The sequence below is a fragment of the Calonectris borealis genome, chromosome 1 (genome assembly GCF_964195595.1).
Source record: "Calonectris borealis chromosome 1, bCalBor7.hap1.2, whole genome shotgun sequence".
Lineage (NCBI taxonomy): Eukaryota > Metazoa > Chordata > Aves > Procellariiformes > Procellariidae > Calonectris > Calonectris borealis.
Window position 1 is genome coordinate 220040000 of NC_134312.1, and position 19163 is coordinate 220059162.

Below are 19163 nucleotides of genomic sequence, written 5' to 3' on the forward strand. Positions count from 1 at the left end.
GAAGATCTAAACAAATGCATGTAATAGGAGAAAAATGTTACACCAGAAAAAACAAACAAACAAACAAATCCTAAACTGTGGACATCTGTATTTAAGGAACCATGGAAGTTAACTTTACGGCGTGTTCAATGAGATACTGGAGATGCTGCTAAATTAGTGTAACAATTTGATTTTTGAACAAAATTAGAGAAAGAGGGAAGATGTGGAATGTGTTGTTGTTAATCATAACGACCAGTCAGATTGATTCTCCATTTTTGTTACCAAAATGGGATAGAAATCGAAATATCTGGGAGCTTTGAGCCCGAGAAGTAACCAACATGTCTTCCTTTTGTATTGCAGCCGAGAATTCTGTGGGAGGGATGTATAGTTCTTGTTTGGTAGGAGTACCAACCCCATTGGAATTGATGAAGAATTACACCATGTGTCAAAGTTTTGACATTAATTAACTTATCCTAGCATTTCTAGTTTAGGAAAACCAACTAGATTCAAGGAGAGAGGGATGTTAAGAGTCAAGGTGCGAGGAATGCTTCCAGCTGGGCATTGTGTTAAATTTATCAATGGCATTTCTAAATGTGAAAACTTAACACGTTTACGACCTCCTTTGAGATGTAACTCCACTCAACTTCAGAGCTACCGGAGGTCCGTGTTCAACAGGAGGACAGCTCCGCTGCTGACAGACAGAAGGACTTAGAACATGGTGGACGAACTAAGAGGAGTGTACATCAGATATCAGAGGATGGTGACTCGCCAGTCACTTTATACAGTTGGAGTGAGATGTCAGCTGCAGCTATCCTAGCGCCCGGAGTTGGAGTAGCTATGAATTCTCACACCATAAAACGGATTACCTGGGCTTTAGTAAAAGATAGCAGTTATACCTCCCACGCACTTTCGGCTATTGGTATGGACATGACACAAATAAGAGAAGCCACACTTGAAAACAGGGCTGCGATTGACTATTTACTTTTAAGACATAATCACGGCTGTGCAGAATTTAAAGGAATGTGTTGTTTTAATTTCAGTGATAATTCACAGTTAGTGGAGAAGAAAATCCAACAATTAAGAGATTTGGCATATGGGTTTAAAGAAAGGGAAGGATTAGATTTTTCTTGGTTGTTCTTGTGGCTTCCAAATTTAAATTGGCTTAGACAATTATTTTTGTTTGTGGTATTGATCGTTATTTTAGTTATGATTACATGTTGTATGATTCAATTTGTATCTTTTTGTAAAAAATAAGTATTATGAGACTCATGATGCCTAATATCGTAAGTCTCAAAGGGGGGAATTGTTAATGTTAATCATCATCAACATTAATCCTCAAAGTGTTCTTGTCCTGTGTATAGCCCTCGCCCAGAACTGGGTTAAAAGACCAGTTCATAAGAAACCAGAATGATGAAGCTAGTGAGTGGGTGTTTGATTGGAGGAGATCAAGATGTATATGTTTTAATTTAAGAACACTAGGGTGATAGATCGTTTAGTTTGTTGTGGATTCTATATTGCTCGCTTCTGTCATTTTAAACAATGCAGGTTTGTTGCTTAGAAGTTAGATAACTAACAGGGGTGTGTTTGTAATTGTGTGGATGATAAACTGTGTGTTTTAGAGGTCGTGATAATTAATTTTAGCTATGGAAACTATAAACAGACGTGGTCCAAGCACGGCTCAGGGACAAATTGCGACCCTATAAGGTAAAGAGGAAATAAGTTCATGAAGAGTTCACCACCCTGCCGACCACCAGAGACCCCCCGAGACCCCCAAGGAGACTCTAAAGGCTTTAGTGTTTAAGATGATGCAATATTATAATTAGTTCTTGGAAATGTAATGAATATGTAAAAGAGAAATTTAAAATATGTATGAGAAGCATGGATCTAAACAGAAAGGTGATTAAACCAGGGGTGCTTGATTTGTGGCAAGTCCACCGAGCACCCAGGCCTGAATGAAACAATTTCTCTCCTGAGCGTGTGGAATTGGTTACTTGCACGCCGGGCACGAATCCGCTTTTCGGACAACAATACAATCATTAGTGACGCAGAATAGGTGCGTTTTGAAAAATCTCAACAGCTCATTTAATTGCCTGAGTGGTAGAGGAGGTCTTTGAAAACTCTGGCTTGCAACATCTCGCATGCAACCTGTTTTTTGTTCAGAATCGGAGCTGCTTCACAGTGGCAGTTCAGTGATGAACTCCCAGTTCCCAATTTATCGCACCCTTTTGGGGCACTCTGCCTTCTCCGCGCCTCTAGCTCAGCTGTTGGGCTGGCCGGAGCCACCACCCCGCCTGAGGTGGGCTCTCAACCATTGCCGCTGCAGCCAATATTACTCTTAGTTCTTAGGGCTGCATGAAATGCTTGGGGTGGAAGAAAAGTCACAAGGCAAAAAAAAAAAAATCCGAGCACTGTTGGTTCGATCATCCCCATAGTCCAGGTTCCTATAATCTCTTACTTGAAGAAGAATAATGCCATTTTTAGATCGCATCTTATTGACTCCATCTGTATTTGGCAATCTAGGAAACAAAAACTATTTGAAATAATCTGTTATTAGACATGTGAGTGCTCAAATTACAGGTGAGCTTTGGAAAACAAATTAATCTTCTGACTACGAGCTAGGAATCTCCACTGTGGGCTTGGAGGCTCCAGCAGGACCCCAGGGCTGTGCTCCTCTGTGCTGCGTTTCCACTGCCGTGGGACGTTCCTGCTCGCTTACCCAGTCTGCGATGGGAAAGCCTGCTATCTCCTTGCAAAATAACATGTAATACTTTTTGCATTGGAAATGTCCGGGCAGAGGAGCCGGAACACTGAAGCAGCAAGTTGACATCTGGCAAACTAACCGAGGAAAATACCTTGCGGCAGACAAATACCCCTGTTTCTCCGTACCGCTGTTTCATATATCCATCCATCCTCTCTGTATGTACATGCATGTGAAGCCTTGGACAGTTGCAAATTATGTAAAAAAAGTGTAAGAGAGTTATAAGCTTAACGACGAATTGCCATTCTCTTATCAAGGATGTAGCTCTTCTGTTCCTCCCAAACCTTCCTGGAATACATCATCCTTAGTCCCTGAGATAAGCAGTGTCAAGACGACCTGAACATATAGAAAAGGCTGTATTTCAAAGACTGTTTTAATAAGACTTGAACGGTTGCCAGGGTTGTCCCCGATAAAGCAGCAAACCTGTGCCCTAAAACTGAACTTTGCTTCAAAGCGAGGAGGGGGCACTTCCCCAAACGACCACCGATGACACCAGAGACCCCCGCGCAAGCGCGGAAGGGCTGGGAAGAATGCCAGGGAAGATAAGAAGTAACGCTTACATAATCTCACGAATATATATTAGTTAGGCATGGCTTTAGGCGTGGTTTTGCTCATTTTGTGCTGTAAAGGAGAGCCTGGCGTTTGTGGCGGTGTGCTTGATTTGTGGAAAATATCCACCCTGCACCCTGCACAGAATAAAGCAATGTCTCCTCTCTAAACATGCTTGGTTAGTGTGTTTCGAGGGCTTAAAATCGACAACACATGCATAGTGTCTCTGTGTGTGTGACCCTGAGCTTCGGTATAGTGCTACTGAACGTGTGAATATCAGCAAGGCGGGGGGGAAAACCCCTGAAGAGAACCTTTTTCTTCCGTATCGAAGATAACCAGAAAATAAAACGCGGTGCTCTCCTTCCTGAACAAATCACAGGAGGCAGTTACAGGGATTTACCAGAACTGCACTTGGTGGTGGCATTTTCTCTGTCTTCCCTCCTCTCTCCCAGCGTTTTGAGAAGCTGTGGATGCGTGCAAGGAGACAGTTCCCCACTCCATGTGTGACTGAAGTTGCACTGGGCATGTACTTTTCCTCTGCGATGCAGTCAGGTTTGACACTCAGACCCTTCCCGGACTGGGTTTTCTGGCATTCAAAACACTTTCTTCTAATGTGGAAAGAAGAAGAAAAGAATCTTAAAAACTTGAAAATGCCACCCCATGACCAGCTCTGCCTTGTCCTCGGGTGGGCTTGACGCCCTGCGTAGACCTGACTCTGGAGGGAGGCGACAGTGGAGGGCCAGCGCTGTCTGCCCCAAAACTAGCCTAAAATCGGACCCAGGTTAGGGAGGACCTGGTGACAGGGCGGTCTGGTGGTCGCCTGCAGGCAGGTGCAGTTTCAGCAGGTGAAAGCATCTCCACGTCCTGCCTCAGGGATTTCTTCCCAATCCCTTCTCTCCTGGTGAAAGGTGTTGGGGTGAAGAGTAAGAGTGATGCATAACATTTTTGGTGATCGATTCGCCTACGAGGCGGGAGGGACAAGCACCCATGCCCAGCGCAAGGGAACTCTTGGAGGAGCCCTGCGGGTGCTGGGAGAACCTCGTGCCTGCAGCGGTGCCCTCCCCGCCCCTCTTGGGCACGGCTCTGGTGGCACCAGTACCTGCTGCTGGAGGAGGGCTGTGCTCGGGTCTGCCTTGTCACCGGAGAGACAAACGCTGCTGCTGAGGGATTTCCACACAGATGAACAGAATAGGAAGGGGTTTTCCCCCAGAGAGAAGCGAAGGCGATGCTGCAGGAGGAAACCTGTGACCAGCCGCGGCAGTGCTGTGTACGGGCAAGGTTCTCTGCGGGCGGTGCAGCTTGCTCAGATCAAGACAGCGAGAGACGATGTCGCTGCTGGCTTCATTTTTTATTCTAGCTGTTAATACAGAAATGTTCCACCTTGATAATGGGCTGTACTTATTTTGCTCTTACTGCTTTTGGCTGTCATTAACCCTTTGTGTTCTGAGCAGAACTGCAGTCAAACGTGGGGGGGTTTGTTGTGCCAAGGCATTTGCTTCTGTTTCTGTGCTGCACAGGTGCATCTCATTTTCTGCAGAGAAAAATTGCAGCACCACCTGCTGTAAATGAAATTATTGTAAGATTCATTTTATTTTTTTTAATTGAAGTGTGCCATTTATAAATAGCTTGTCTGAATGGCATTTACTGCTGTTCTCTTTCCTAACAGCAGCAGGCTTCCAATCACTGGAAACTCGTGGCTATTAAAATGTAGTAAATTGGTTTGCAAGCTAAAAACTCTCATTCGTTTCTAAAGAATTGATTGCCATAGGGGCTGGCTGAATTGTGAAATGGAGAGGGAAAGGAAAGTTTTTCATCTCCTAATATCGCGAGTACATTGGCAACCTGGACTGTGGTGACGGCGTTTGTCGTGGGTTGTGCCCTGCTTTGAAAACACCCTCTGTAACTGTTACGTCTGTGTTTTACCCGGAGATAGGACGGGGAAGGAAAAAGCGGAAAACTTAGCACGCTCCTGGTCGAACCCGGCGCTGACAGCTTTCTGCAGAGAGGCACGGCTGCTGGGCACTGCTAGCAGGTTCTTCGCTCTGCAATGGTTTTGCTCGGAAACGTGCAGGCAGATTGGCCCTCGCTTGCTTAGTCCACTGCTCCTGCAGCCGTGTCCGCTGTCCTGGAGGGCTGCAGCCCCTAAGGACGGGCCCTGGCGCGGGCGCTGGGCGTCCTGCGTCTCCCCCCTCCTGAGAAGGGCTCTCTCATTTAGGAAGATCATCCTTCTGCTTTAAAATGAGCGGTGAAGCCAAAGATTATGATGCCAATAGCTGTTTAATGCCTTTGAGAGCTGGACGGAAATATTGTTTGGAAGGCTGTAGGGGACAGAGGTCCGAGGTGGGGCTAAAATTGTCCACGTCCTTTCCCCCACACCTTTTAGGGCTGCCCTCCCCCCCATCGCCTGGCCGGTGCTGAACGTCACCCTGAGGTCCCAGCGATGGAGGCCTGCCCCATGGATGCTCTCCATCACTCAGCCGTAGCAGATTTTCTCATTTGCTTCTAAGTTTGGGGTTTTCCCCCGGGTGCTGTGGATGAGTAACGGGGTCTGGCACAGCCTCCCAAAGGCTGTGGCGGGGGGAGAAAAGGCCACGTCTCCTGTGCTGCTCTGTGTTGCAAGGGAAGGGGGATATTTAAAGTGGAGAGGAGCTGCCATGTCCGTGCTCGGTGCCGTCAGCTTACAGAGCTCCCCAGGGAGACATCGTGCGAGAAAGCCAAAAACTACGGCAGCCTCCTGTCGGTGCGTATCAGCGTGTAGCCAGGGTAACTTGGATCCTGCAGGCTTTATGGTGGCTTTATAGTTCCAAGGGCTCCCCGCTCTAAGGCTCTGCATTAGAAATCATGATCTAGGAGGAGAAATCAAGCTCTTAACAGATTACTGTGGCAAAACGTATGATACTTGGCTTTCTTGGAAGCAGCCAGCTTCAGTCTCTGCCAAGTGTAGTGTCATTACTGTAATGAGCTGTAATGAGCAATGTGTACAGCCGCTTGCTCACTCCCCCCTCGCCCCAGTGGGATGGGGGAGAGAACTGAAAAAAAAAAAGTAAAATTCGTGGACTGAGATAAAGACAGTTTAATAGAACAGAAAAGGAAGGGAAAATGATAACAATAACAATAGTGATAGAATATACAAAACGCGTGATGCACAATGCAATTGCTCACCATCCGCCAAGCAATGCCCAAAACAGCGATTGCTACTTCCTGGATCACGCCTCCCATTCCTATACTGAGCATGATGTCACATTGTATGGATCGCTCTGCTGGCCACCTGGGCCAGCTGTCCCGGATATGCTCCCTCCCAGCCCCTTGTGCACTTGGCAGAGCACAGGAAGCTGAAAAAGTCCTTGACTAGCAAGGTACTTAGCAACAACGAAAACATCAGTGTGTTAGCAACATCCTTCTCCTACTAAACCCAAAACACAGCACTAGGACGAAATTTAATTCTATCCCAGCCGAAGCCAGGACACCACCCCCCCGCCTCTCCTTCCTTGCCTATCCCTTCTGAAGAGTTTATAGCCATCCATTGCAGCACTCCAGTTGTGTCAGCCTGCAATTGCTTCTGCAATTACGTCATAGTTTTCAATGGCTTCCAGCTCCTCCTGTTTGGTGCCCATGCTGCCTGCATTGGCACAGATGCACTTCAGTTGGGCCACTGATCCTGCAACCTTTTTGAGGGGAGAAGCCCTAATTCCAATGTGACTGCTTTCAGGACCCCAGGAAGTCCAGCAAAGGCAACCGCCAAGCAGCGGCCCGGGGATGGGCTGACGCCCCGCAGGAGGTGGGGCCGGGGCCGGCTGGCTGGAGAGCAGCAGCGGCTGCGGGAAAGGCCCTGGGGCCAAGGTGGGCAGGGGTGGGCAGCGTGCCCGGGCAGCCAGGGCAGTCCCGCAGCCCAGGCTGTGCTAGCAAGGGCGCGGGCGGCACCGCGGGGAAGGGCTTCCTCTGCGCCGCTGGGCCCAGGGGAGGCCGTGCCTGGGCACCCGGTGCGGGCTGGGGCTGCCGGGGCGCAGGCAGACACGGGCAGGATGGAGGCGCCGGCTGGTCGGGAGCTGGAGCGCCGGAGGCTCGGGCAGAGGCCGAGGGCGCGGGCTCTGCTCGGCCTGGAGAAGAGGGAGCACAGGGGCTCTGCAGCTCTGCCTGCCGTAATGGGCTTTGCCTGCACCCGTCTTTCTGCTGAGATGGACCAGACACAGACGAACACTGGGGGAAACGCGTCCTCTTTTATTGGCCTCAGGAAGCGTCCACGGCCGAGTCGGGGCTGGCAGCACGATGTCGTCAGGGCAGCTGAACGCCTGGGGCTCCGTCCATGAACTCATCCCTTCTTGTGCCCTGTGCCCGGTCCCGCTGTGCCGTCGGCTGCTGGCCGGGTCCCCGGCTCCCAGTCAAAACCTTGTCCAGGGCCTCACTCACGAGGCATCGGGCTGTGTCCTTCACAGCTGCAGCACAGGCTGCAGGCTTGTGCGGGGCCGGCGTCCATCTTTTCACCCTCAGGGCTGTGCCCTGGTCACCGCGGATGCCCCCAGCAGACGGCACAAGCTGTCGGTGGCCGCTGGCTGCGGTGCTGATGGTCCTTTCCCTGCCCCTGGCAGAAGATGCGGGGGGTGGTGCTGGCACAAAAACCAGCTTGCCGCAGGTTCTGGCAGCTCCTGGTGGCCAAGCTGCGGGTGCGTGCGCGGGTGCCGCTGCCTGCCTGGGGAGAGGCGGCAAGGCTGGCAGACGGGCCGTCTCCTCCCGCGTCGTCACCCTGCTGCAGGGCAGTGCCACCCTGTGCGCCAGGCTGTCCGTCTGCAAGAGAGGCCGAGGAGAGAGGCGGCGTGACTGTGGCCCAGCACCCCGGCTGGAGGAGCTCCTGCGGCCGGGCTGCCCTGCCAGCCCCAGGGCAGCGCTCGGCCCCGCAGGCGGCTGCCAGCCCGCTCCCAGAGCCGGCTGGGAAGAGGGCTGGTCCCCCCGCGGCCCACGGCGACTCCCGGGAGCACTCCCGGCACGCCCGGGCTGCCTGCCGGGCACAGCACGGGGGGCTCAGCTTGCCACGGGGGCCGTGCACGCCTGTCCCCTCCTGCACCTCCCGCCTGCCCGTCGGCAGCTCCTGGGCTCGGGAAGATGTTCAGCCCCGTCTCCCTCGGGCTCCCTACCTGTGCGCGGCGGCTCCCGGCGGTCTGCGAGCTCTCCGGGCAGGGGAGCCGTGGCAGCCTGTCCCCATGGAGGGACGAGGCCCGGCTCTGGCTGCCCTGCGGCGCTGCCTGTAGCTGCCTGCGGCCCACCTGCAGGCAGGAGGAGGAGGAGGAGGCGCGGGATGGAGGCGGCTGCCCTGGCACCGCGGCCCCCACAGTGCCGGCAAGCCCGGCCCCGGCACCAAGGCAGCTCCGTGCGGCCCCGTCCCACCCCCGGCCTCTCCGTCCTGCCCCGTCCCTCACCTGGCGCCTCTTCTGCAGGCTCGGCAGCCCGTGGGCGGGCTGGGCGTGCTCCTTCGCCTCCTCATCCATGGGCATCTTCGGCATTACCTGCCGCCGACCTGCCATGGGCACCCAGGGGAGATGCTGCCTCCTGAGGGAGGTGCTCTCCTGGGAGTGGGCACCCCAGGGCTCTCGCGCCTTAAATACCCCCACTGGCACCGCGGGGACCCCCGTCACAATGGCCTCTGGGCACGGTGAGGGCCCCCATCACAAAGCCCTGGCGGTCGCTGTGGAGATGCCCACGCCAGAGTTTTTGGTCCGTTGTTTCGAATCCGGTTTAGCAATTGGCTCAGGTCATCCTGTTGTAACAGTTTTCGGACTAATGTAAGATTCATTCCAATGGGGGTAGGTGGTGAATCTTGGTGACGTGTATAGCTTGACTGTAGCGATGATGGGTTGTACCAGGAGCTGAATAGTTGAAGTAGCGTCCCATAATCTTAGCAAAATTACAAATGCAGATATTTGAGTGGTTAGAAGTCTCCACAGCGGTGGTGTCTGTAAATGTAGAATCACAAGGAGTTCTCATGCAAACACATCCATTTCCACCATATATAAGCACAGTTTCAGGGGTTTCATCAGGATGTATTTCAAAATGACAAACATTTTGTCTAGTATCAAGGCAAATGTCTTGGGCCTTAATGGTATTGCCTTCATCCGGTTGTTAAATCCCTGTTGTTCCCGTAGAATACATGCATCAACACCAATAGTTTGCCATTTGTTCCCTTTCTTTGTTTTTGGGCCCATACTCCATACTGTGGGTAAATTTCAGGCTTTTTGTGGGTAGATCCCTTGACTGCACGGTACCCTACCGTTATTTCTTCCCCTGGTGTGGCTCGAAGTGATAGTATTTGAAGAATGTTATTGTAATTGTGAGATACCTTCATTTCCTTCTGGTGTAGTGTCTCCCACCTCCACCCATCTTTCGGATATGCCTCGTTCCCACGTGTAACTGAAATAGCAAGGTTCAGGTTTGTCTTATCTGTCGGTAGGGTTCCCACACTTCCAGCATCATTTAGTAGGTCTTTTTGGTCTGTCCGGGCCACTTTGGAAGAGGTTACAATAAGCACCATGCTCTGCAAAACCCCATTCTGCTGTACTAGGATCATGGGTGTGTACTGGTCCTAGTGATTGATCCGCTTTTAATTGCTGTCTTGGAGTTCTGACGAGCTCTTCATGTTCTGAATTCCATTCCCATGATTTTCCTTTTCCTCAAAGTGAATATAGTGAGCGAGCACTGGTAGAAAATCCAGGTACGGGTTTTCTCCAACATCCTAAACCAACGCCAGGTTCGGCTTCTCAAAACATCAAAACCTAAGATATTTTCATTGTGATCTTTAATTGCAAAGCGAGCAGATGAGATACGCTTCTGGCCCAGGAGCCGTAAATTAAACTTTTGCAGCTTGGCACATAACACTTGCTCCGTTCACTCCAGAGGAATCTGAGGGGAACAAGGGGTCATCGTTGCCCTCATCAAAGTCATCAGGATCACTGCAGATACCACCATCCCATTCCTCAGGGGACACAATTAATTTCCTAAGTGTACAATGTCAGGGGGATTGGGAGCCCACAGAAGCACTACCTCAACCTTTTCTTCCAACTTTTCTGATTTCTCCTTTTCTTCCGGTAGCTTTTTGCAGCTGCTCGATTTTCAAGGACAGTATTAATTCAGCTTCCTTTCTGCCTTCTACTTCTTCTTGCAGGTCTTGCTCCCTTCTATTGTTATTCTTCCTATACTGATGAGCAGCTTCTGAACAGGTGCCTAACATTTTGCAAGTAATTCCTTTTCCATCTTTTATATAGCCCCTAGCTACTTTTAGTTGTTCTTCCACAGCTTCCCAATGATGCCCATTATTACGAGCCCATTCTTCTGAGAATTTGGGACTTGGATTTATTCCATGGTTTTTTAAGTAATCAGTGATACTTGCCATCCTGCCGACTACGCCGATTTGTCGCGAATGAGTGGTTTAGAGGCCGCTTAAAGAATCACCATCCAAGGTATTGGCAGAAAGTGATTTTAACAGAGATTTACAAAGGTGCGACCTAACAGCATTCGAGGGCAAGGTTCACTCTATTACTTATGTCCTGGCTCCGGCTGGGACAGAGTGAACTTTCTTCCCGGTAGCGTGGGGGGTGTGCTGTGTTTTGGGTTTGCTGTGAGAGGGGCGTTGATGGCCCATTGATGTTTTGGTTGTTGCTGGGCGGTGCTTGCACCGGGGACGTTTTGGGTTTTTTTCCGGCCTCCCATGCCCTGCCACGTGCAGGGGAAGCTGTGGGGGGGGAGCATAGCCGGGGTGGTTGGCCCAGCTGGCCAATGGGGTATTCTATACCATGTGACGTCATGCTCAGCATAAAAAACAGGGGGTGGGGGAGGGTGGGGGGGTGGGGGGGTGTTCGCGCCCGTTTGTGACACGCGGTCAGCGGTCGGTGAGCAGTTGCATTGTGCATTGCCTGCTTTGTATATTCTGCTATTGTTGTTGTTATCATTGTTGTTATTATTGTTCTACTTTGTTTTATTCCAGTTATTAAACTGTTTTTATCTCAACCCACGAGTTTTCCTACTTGTGCCCTCCCGATTCTCTCCCCCATCCCACCGGAGCAGGGGGGTGAGCGAGCGGCTGCGGGGGGTTTAGCTGCTGGCTGGGGTTAAACCACGACAACTTATTACACAGATGAAACATATAAAGGAAAATCAGCTAAGGGTTTATATCTTAGGGACTATATGTGTTTAGCAGCACTTAATCATCAACTACTCATTAACAAACTTGAGTAGCACTTAACCATTAACTAATTCAGTATTTACGAAATAAGTGTTAGTAGAGGCTACTATAATCACAACTTTTACAGATTACGCTTACTATTAGTCCACACACCCAGACAGACAGGGGGGAAAAAAAAAAGTACAGAAGGTATACCTGTTAAAAATTCCCCTCGATTTCAGTGAAGAAATACTCACGTCGAATGTCTGGGCATTTCTTTCTCAACGGGCGAAGGGCTGAGCTTCGAGGAGAGAAGGGGTTCAGCCCAGGTCCCGTCGTCGGCGACGCTCCTCCGAACATCGCAGAGCAGAGAGGTGGCGAGCTCCGAGAGGCTCCCACTCCGAGGGAGATGCTGGGCGCAGCCGCTGCGGTCCCGGCGAGCTCCAAGGCCTCCCTTAGGACCAGCGGTTAGAGGTTCGCAAGGTGGTTGGCTGTAGCCTGCCGTGAATTGCCCCCCGGGCCGCAGTCCCAGGTGGTGATTGCTAAAAATTCTGCAGGTTTCGGTGTTGTTCTGCTGGGCACCTGGGCCGGGCAGCGGGAGCACGTTCCCAGCCTCAGCCACGCAGAGTTTCTGACCCGCTCAAGGAGGGCTCAGCCGCCGGGCGCGGTACAGCAAGGCCGGGGGTTCAGGGGAATTTCTGAGATCAACGAGCGGCCCAGGAGCGCGGGGGGGAACGCACCACCACGCACGGGGCCAAGGCAGCAGCTGGTGGCACCGGGGGAGGCAGCCCGCAGACAGGCCCCCGGCCTCACTGCTGAGCAGAAGGGAACCCCAAAACCTCCTCACGGCGGTGCAGGATCCCACCAAACCGGCTGGGTACAGCGCCCGCTCCCACCCTGAGCAGCACCGGTGCCGCCGTGCCCCCGGCACCCTTCCCTCCCCGCTCCCTGGCTGCTCCCCGGCCGCTGCTTGGAGGACCCACGGGGGTGGCGGGGGGCAGCACTCCCCGTGAGCAGGGACCCCTCTCAAGGTTACCCCTCGAGGCTGGGAGACCCCGGACCTGACGCCAGGCACCAGCGGGTTGGTAAGTGACATTTTTTGCATGCGTGTAACATTTAAGATGCGTATAGGAAGCTTACACGATGATCTTTGCATCCCATCCTAACTTTGCGTGGAGTAAATTACTAGAGCGTTGACCACCGATCCACCTGTGCTTATTAAATATTTTAATACCTACATTTACTGATCAGACCTCAATAAACTAATGACCGGATCAGCTCTGGCCGAGTGACCTCTGACTCTTCTCCTGCGACAGTGACGGCGGCTTGGCCGTGCTGACCCTCGAGGCCGGGGGAGCAGGCGCTGCCCCCGTGCTGCCCGAGAGCCTGTGCCAGGGGGGCCGGACCCACCGCCCCCATCGCTGCCACTCAACCCACGTACCGGCCGCCGGAGGCATCGGGGCTCGTGTCCGTTGGGAGCAGGGTCCCCCCCGAGCAAGGGGCCGTGTCAGCCAGTGGGGAGGGGGACAGCAGCTGAACGTGGGGGGACACCCACGGGTGATGGAGGGGCAGGGGGATGGGAGCCGGACGCGCTGGGGGCGCTGGGGCGGGGGACACGGAGGGGCCCTCGGGCTCGCTGGGATGGCGCACAGACGCTGGCAGGAGGAATTGCCGTAGTGGGGGAGTGCGAGCGGGTGAGCAGCATCGCCCCTGGCTGGGGGCGGACATGGACACGGCTGCATATGGCCAGGTACAAGGACTCAGGCACAGGACCAGAGAGAAAGAGCCCCGTGGAGCTGGGCAGGAGCAGCCCCATGGAGCCCAACAGAAGCAGCTCCAGGGGCCAGGCTGGAGCAGCCCCATGGAGATGGACAGGAGCATCTCCCTGGGGCTCAAAAGGAGCAGCCCCATGTAGTCGGACAGGAGGAGCCCAGTGGGGCAGGCAGGAGCATGCCCACACGACGGGACAGGAGCATCCCCGCTGCTCCAGGCCGGAGCACCCCGGCTGCCCACGGGCAGGGCGCGTGGCCGGGCGGCCCCGGGGCCCTGCAGGGCAGGACGAGCTGACCCTCTCGGGCTGGACTGATGGCAAGAATTTCAGTGCTGGAGGTCACAAAGCTGGGCTGGGATTTGAGCTGGAAGGCAGCTTTAAGTAAAACGACAGGTGGTGCTGTGGAAGATGAAGGAAAAGTGTAGCCAGTGTGTTTCGGCCTTAATATTACTCTGAAATTCCAAGCGGCGTGAACTTTCTACTCTTCCAAAGAATCATTTGCTTCCTGTGCCAGCATCTTCTGCCAGGGGCAGGGAAAGGGCCGTGAGCACCGCGGCCAGTGGCCACCAACAGCTCTTCCCATCTGCTCGGGGCATCCATGGTGACCAGGGCCCAGAGGCCACTGGGCTTGCCAGGGGTGCTCCTGGGAGTCACCATGGGCCTTGGGGGGACCAGCCCTCGCCCCAGCCAGCTCTGCCCGGCTCTGGCGCTGCCTGAAGGCCTGGTGGAGACGCCACTGCCGGCCCCACTACTTTGAGACCGAGGAATGATCGGGCATGGAGGGCAAGGAGGCCCCGCGGCAAGAAGGGCTTAAACTGCCTGGAGGACTTCTTTCAGGGTCAGCAGAAGAAAGTAGCTTCTGCATCTCTCTTTCCTCCTGCGTCTCTGCTTCTTCCTGCTGTGTGATCCCCCAGCCCGAAGCAGTCTGGAGCATCCTGTTATGAGAGGATCCAGTCCCGAAAGCAAAATCCGTGTGTCACCTTCCTCCATGTCTTGTTGACTGCAGGGAGTTGGACTTCTTCCTCAAGGTCTGCCTCACCTTGAGATCGGTCTTCTCGCACCCCTTAGCCCGCCTGCCCCACCAAGTAGGACATGCACTGGTACAAGGCACAGCTGCTCTCCTGCGATGCAGTGGCGTGGCCAAAGGATGCCCTCTTCTCTCCCCCTTTCATCTTGCCCCTTTGGCAATGGGATCAGCGCATCCTCTGACAGGAGGATGTCCTCTCCTTCAGTGTCCTTGGCCTCACTCCAGGCAGAGGTCCAAGCCCAAGGGGTACTCCTGACTCAAGAGTCCTTTTTTTCACCTTCACCTCCTCCTGCCTCACGGAGCTGTCAGAGACTATTTTCTTCTCCGTCCCAGGATGAAGTCTCTCCAGGAAGTCTCATTGTCAGACAATTCTAGGGCTTCTGCCAGGCTCTGCCAGGAAGTGGTGAACGAGCTCCAAGTGCCACCGCAGTCTGTGCCAAGTCCTCCTCTTGGTGACAGACTCGGCAACTGCCTCTCCATCTTCACTTGCCTCTCTTCAGGCCTTTTGTCTGCTAAGAAGGCTGGTTAACGTGCAAACGCCTTGGAAATGCCAGCGGGCTGGGAAGTGAGCTTTGTATCAGCGGCTTTATGTTCAGGTGGAGGCTGACACTGCCCATATGGTCCTCTACAGCAACAAAGCCCACGGGCGGTGTAACCTAGGGCAGGTCCGTTTGCTGCCTGCTTGCATTGCAAAAGTATTAAATGCCTTAGCAGAGGAAAAGCAAAGAGAGGGGTAGAGCGGCAGAGGGAGGGGGGGACTTGGAGAACGAGAGAGGGAGAGGTACAGGGAAGAGAAAAAACGACAGCAGTGAGAGAAAGAGAAGGGTGGGGCAGGAAGGGACCGGGATGCAGAAGAAGGGCGTCACGGCCCCAGGAGTCCAGGACTCGCCGCAGTTCCCGCTCTCGGAGCTGCTGGGAGCATTTGGCAGTTGGGACACGTCTTTCTCTGTCTCCCTCTCTCCCCCGCCCCTTCCTCCTGTGTAGCTCTGGTCACTGGACTGTCATCCCCCTCAGGGAACAGACTGGTGGCTCACAGCTCTTACAGGATGAGGCTTCCCAGCGACAGAGCCTCACACGCGCACACACCTCATGGCCGCACCGCGCTTTTGGTTACACACACAGACCCTGGGTGCACGCTGGGGATCGGATCTGCCGAGGACTACGCTAAGAGAGATCCTTCCCCACCCGTGGAGGCAGGCTGCCTCCTCTCTGCAGCTGGAGGCAGCTGCCGGCCGGACCCCCTTTATTTGACTCTCCAGCTGCTTTACCTTCTTCTGGCCTCTCCAGCTTCAGCTGCGGCAGCTCCTGCCCACAGCCAGTACGCGTCCAGCTGTCCCTTTTCGCCCACGCTGCGAGGAGAATGAGGCCAAAGGCGACCCACACAACCCGGAGGCAGATGCAGTCAACAGCGTCCCTAGAGAGGAACCAACAACCGCGTCTTCAGCGCTGCCTCTGGGAGAGGGAAAGAACAAGCAGCCGTTACCCACAGTGACGACTGCAGCTCTCCTCAGGCAGGAACCCCTCCTTCTGCAGGCGCTGCTGGAGACACCGCTCCTTCCCCGAGCTGATGCTCGCGGCACCTGCATTTAGGGAGAACACGGCACGTCCAAGGGCCAGCTTGCTGCCGTGAGGACAGGGTTTGGGGGCAGTCTGTGGCTACGGGACAGGCTTCAGGGGAGGTGCTGGAGCTGGGGGCAGCTGCAGGGGGTGAGCAGGGCTGCAGGAGTTTCGCCGAGCCGGGGAGGCACCCGGCGCCTTCTCCAGGGGGTGGGAAGGCCTGCAGGTGCCCGCAGGGGTAGAGGCAGCCATCTCCTGCGCCTCTTCCTGCTTCCTCTCCACCAGCACCCAGAAAAAGGCCAGGGAGCAGGACAGAGGGGAATAACGGGAGAGCGAGCCGGGCAGGGGGATGTAGCGAGAAACAACGGGCCAGGCAGTGGTATGGAGACAGAGGGACAAGAAGTTAGGGGGAGGACGGAGGGCAGAGAGAATGAGAGAAAAGGGACAGGGAGCAGGGCAGAGATGGAGAAAGAAACATCAGCGACAGAGAGAGGAGGAGAGTGACAGGACCGAGGCAGAGAGATGGAGAAAGAAAGCAAAAACCAGTGATGGGTAGCAGGCCAGAGGGACAAGGGAAGAGAGGAGGAAGGACAGAGGGATACAGAAAACAGCTGAGGGACAGGGAGCCGGAGAGCGGGATACTGCGAAAGAGAGAGGACCGGGGAGCGGGACGCTGGGATTGAGAGCCAACGAGAGCAACAGAGAGGACGACAGAGAGGTGGAGCACAAGAGAAAACAGGGACGGAGAGCGGGACAGAGATGTGAAGCAATAAATAACAGGGCCAGGGAGCAGGACAGAGGAAGAGAGAGAGGGGGCCGGGTAAGAGAACGGATAATTGGAGAAAGAAAAGGAAGGGAACAGCACGGAGGGTCACAGGGGAAAAGAGGGATGGCAGAATGAGAAAAATGAGACGAGGGAGAAGGACTGAGGAGCAGAGAGAAAAAGGTACAGGGAAAAGGACAGAGATGGAGAAAACAAAGAAAGCCTGGAGGCAGAACAAAGGGAGAGGTTGACAAGGACCGGGAGCAGGACAAAGGGATGGAGGGGGAGTGACAGACAGCAGGATAGAAGGAGAGAGAGAAAAAGAGCAAGAAGAGCAAGAGAAGGAGAATGACAGAAGGATGTCGGAAGACCGGGGCACGTAAAAGGCGGGGCTGGGGGACACACACATCAGAAGGGTAGAAAGAAAAAGAGAGGGATGGGGAGCAAGATGTGATAGAGAGAGGAGGGAGAGAGGGAGCGGGGTGCAAGGATACAGAAAAGCAGAGGTACAGGGACGAGGACAGAATGACAGAGAGAGAAAAGGGAGGGTGGGGAGCAGGAGAGAAAGATAGAGAACAAAAACTAGCGATGGGCAGAAGAACAGAAGTCCAGAGAATTCAAAAATACTTCTAGGGAGCAGGAGTGAGGACAGAGCCAGACGAAAAAATCAACAGTGAGAAGGACGGGTAACACACAGCGGGGCACTGGGGGGGCGAGAGGGAGGGAACACAGAGCAGGACAGAGGGGGAGAGAGAGAAGGAAAAAAAGAGAGACAGGAAGAAAAGCAGAGTAACCAGGAGAGCAAAAATAGCAGAAAGGGAACTGGACAGAGATGGGCAGCAGGACGGAGAGATGGAAAAAGAAAAAACGGGGACGAGGACAGGGACAGAGGGATAGAGAGGCAAAGAGAAAGACGGGAACCAGGACAGTGGGATATAAACAGAGAGGCACAGGGAGCGGGACACAAGATTACAGAGAGGTTGGTCCAGGGAAGTGGGAAGAATGACAGAGAGAAAAAGAGGGGGTGGGGGAGCAGGTTAGAGACCTGGAGAAAGCAAAAATGCTGCTGGGGAGCAGGACAGGAGGATAGAGCCGAAAGGGATGAAGGGGAAGCAGGGCAGTGGGATGCAGACAGCAAAAATAATGATAGGCAACAGGACAGAGGGACTGACAGAGAAGTAAGGGACGGGGAGCAGGACAGAGGAATGGAAGGAAAAAAAATAGCGAGGAGCAACAGGACCAAGGGATGCAGAGAAAAAGACGGAGGGAAAAGGAAGGAGGGAAAGAGAGAAAAGGATGGGGATAGAGCACGGGACACAGAGAGCAAAAGCAGGACAAGGCACAGGACAGAGGGACTGGGGACGGCGGGACCAGATGCAGATGAAGACAAAGGGACGGAAAATGAAAAAAACCAATGACGGGCTGCTGGAGAGAGACGGAGCAAGAAAAAGTAGGGCCAGAGGAGGGAAGAGAGAAAGGAGAAAAGGGACGGCTGGCTGGGCAGGGGGATGTAACTAGAAACACGGAGACGGGCAGCGGGACAGAGGGATAAAGGCAGAATAACCAGGGAGAGGAAGCAGGACAGATGGACAGTGAGACCAAAAAAGGGGCAGGGAGCAGGACTGAAAGATGGAGAAAGAAGCATTAGGGGCAGGGGGATAGAAAGAGGAAAACACAGGTTGGAGGAAGGACAGAGGGACAGAGAGAGAAAGAGAGTGACAGAACCCAGACAGAGTGGAAGCAAGAAAAAACCAGCGACAAGCAGCAAGCCAGAGGCGGGGGGGCGGGGGGACAGGAGGAAGGAGAGAGGGACAGAGAAAACAAGCGAGGCACAGGGAGCAGGGAAACGGGATACGGAGAAAAGGAGAGGGATGGGGAGAACGACACTGGGACAGAGAGCAAGCAGGAGCAACAGGGAGAATGACAGGGAGATGGAGCCAGAGGAAAAACAGGGACCAAAAGCAGGACAGAGAAATGGAAAAGGAAAATGAGGGACGGGGAGCAGGACAGAGGGGTGGAGAGACAACGAGGGACGCAAGGATAACAACAGAGAAAGAGGGAGGGAGAGAGGGAGGGAGGGAAGGGGAGCAGCGCAGCGGGATGGAGAAAGAAAGAGAGGGATGGGTAGCGGGGCAGAGAGCTGGAGAAAGAAAAGACAGTGACGGGGAGCAGGACAGAGGGCTCGAAAGAGAAAACTAAGGCAAGGGAGAAGACCGAGGAGCAGGGAGAAAGGTCAAAAGAAAAGGTCAGAGAGGTAGAGAAATCAAGAAGAATAGGGACGAGGAGCCCTGCAGAGAGATGGAGCAAGAAAACGTAGGGTCGGTGAGCAGGACAGAGGGATAGAGAGATGGCGGCGGGGGGAGGAGAGGAAGAAACAGAGGGACAAAGATGGTGACAGGGCGCAGGACATACAAACAGAGAGGAAAAAAGGACAGGGAACGGGACAAAGGGATTGAGAAAGAAAGAAAGAAAGGGTCAGGTCTGTACAAAGAGACCAAGAAGGAAAAGAAAACCAGCAATGGGCTAGAGGACAGAGACAGAGGACGGGAAAAAAGGGCCAGGGAGCAGGACAGAATAGGAGAGAAAGGAAAAAAGGGAGAGCCGGCTGGACAG

At 53.7% G+C, this 19163-nt stretch overlaps 1 protein-coding gene across 1 annotated transcript; it reads right to left on the reverse strand.

Moving 5' to 3' along the window:
* Positions 1-7299: 7299 nt before the first annotated feature.
* LOC142078007 (uncharacterized) lies at positions 7300-11076 on the reverse strand. Its single transcript, XM_075140484.1, has 3 exons — positions 8698-11076; positions 8416-8544; positions 7300-8068 (listed from the first exon to the last, which is right to left on the reverse strand). The coding sequence occupies exons 1-3, from the start codon at positions 8800-8802 to the stop codon at positions 7559-7561; spliced, it is 744 nt and encodes a 247-aa protein (XP_074996585.1). The 5' UTR covers positions 8803-11076; the 3' UTR covers positions 7300-7558.
* Positions 11077-19163: the final 8087 nt, after the last annotated feature.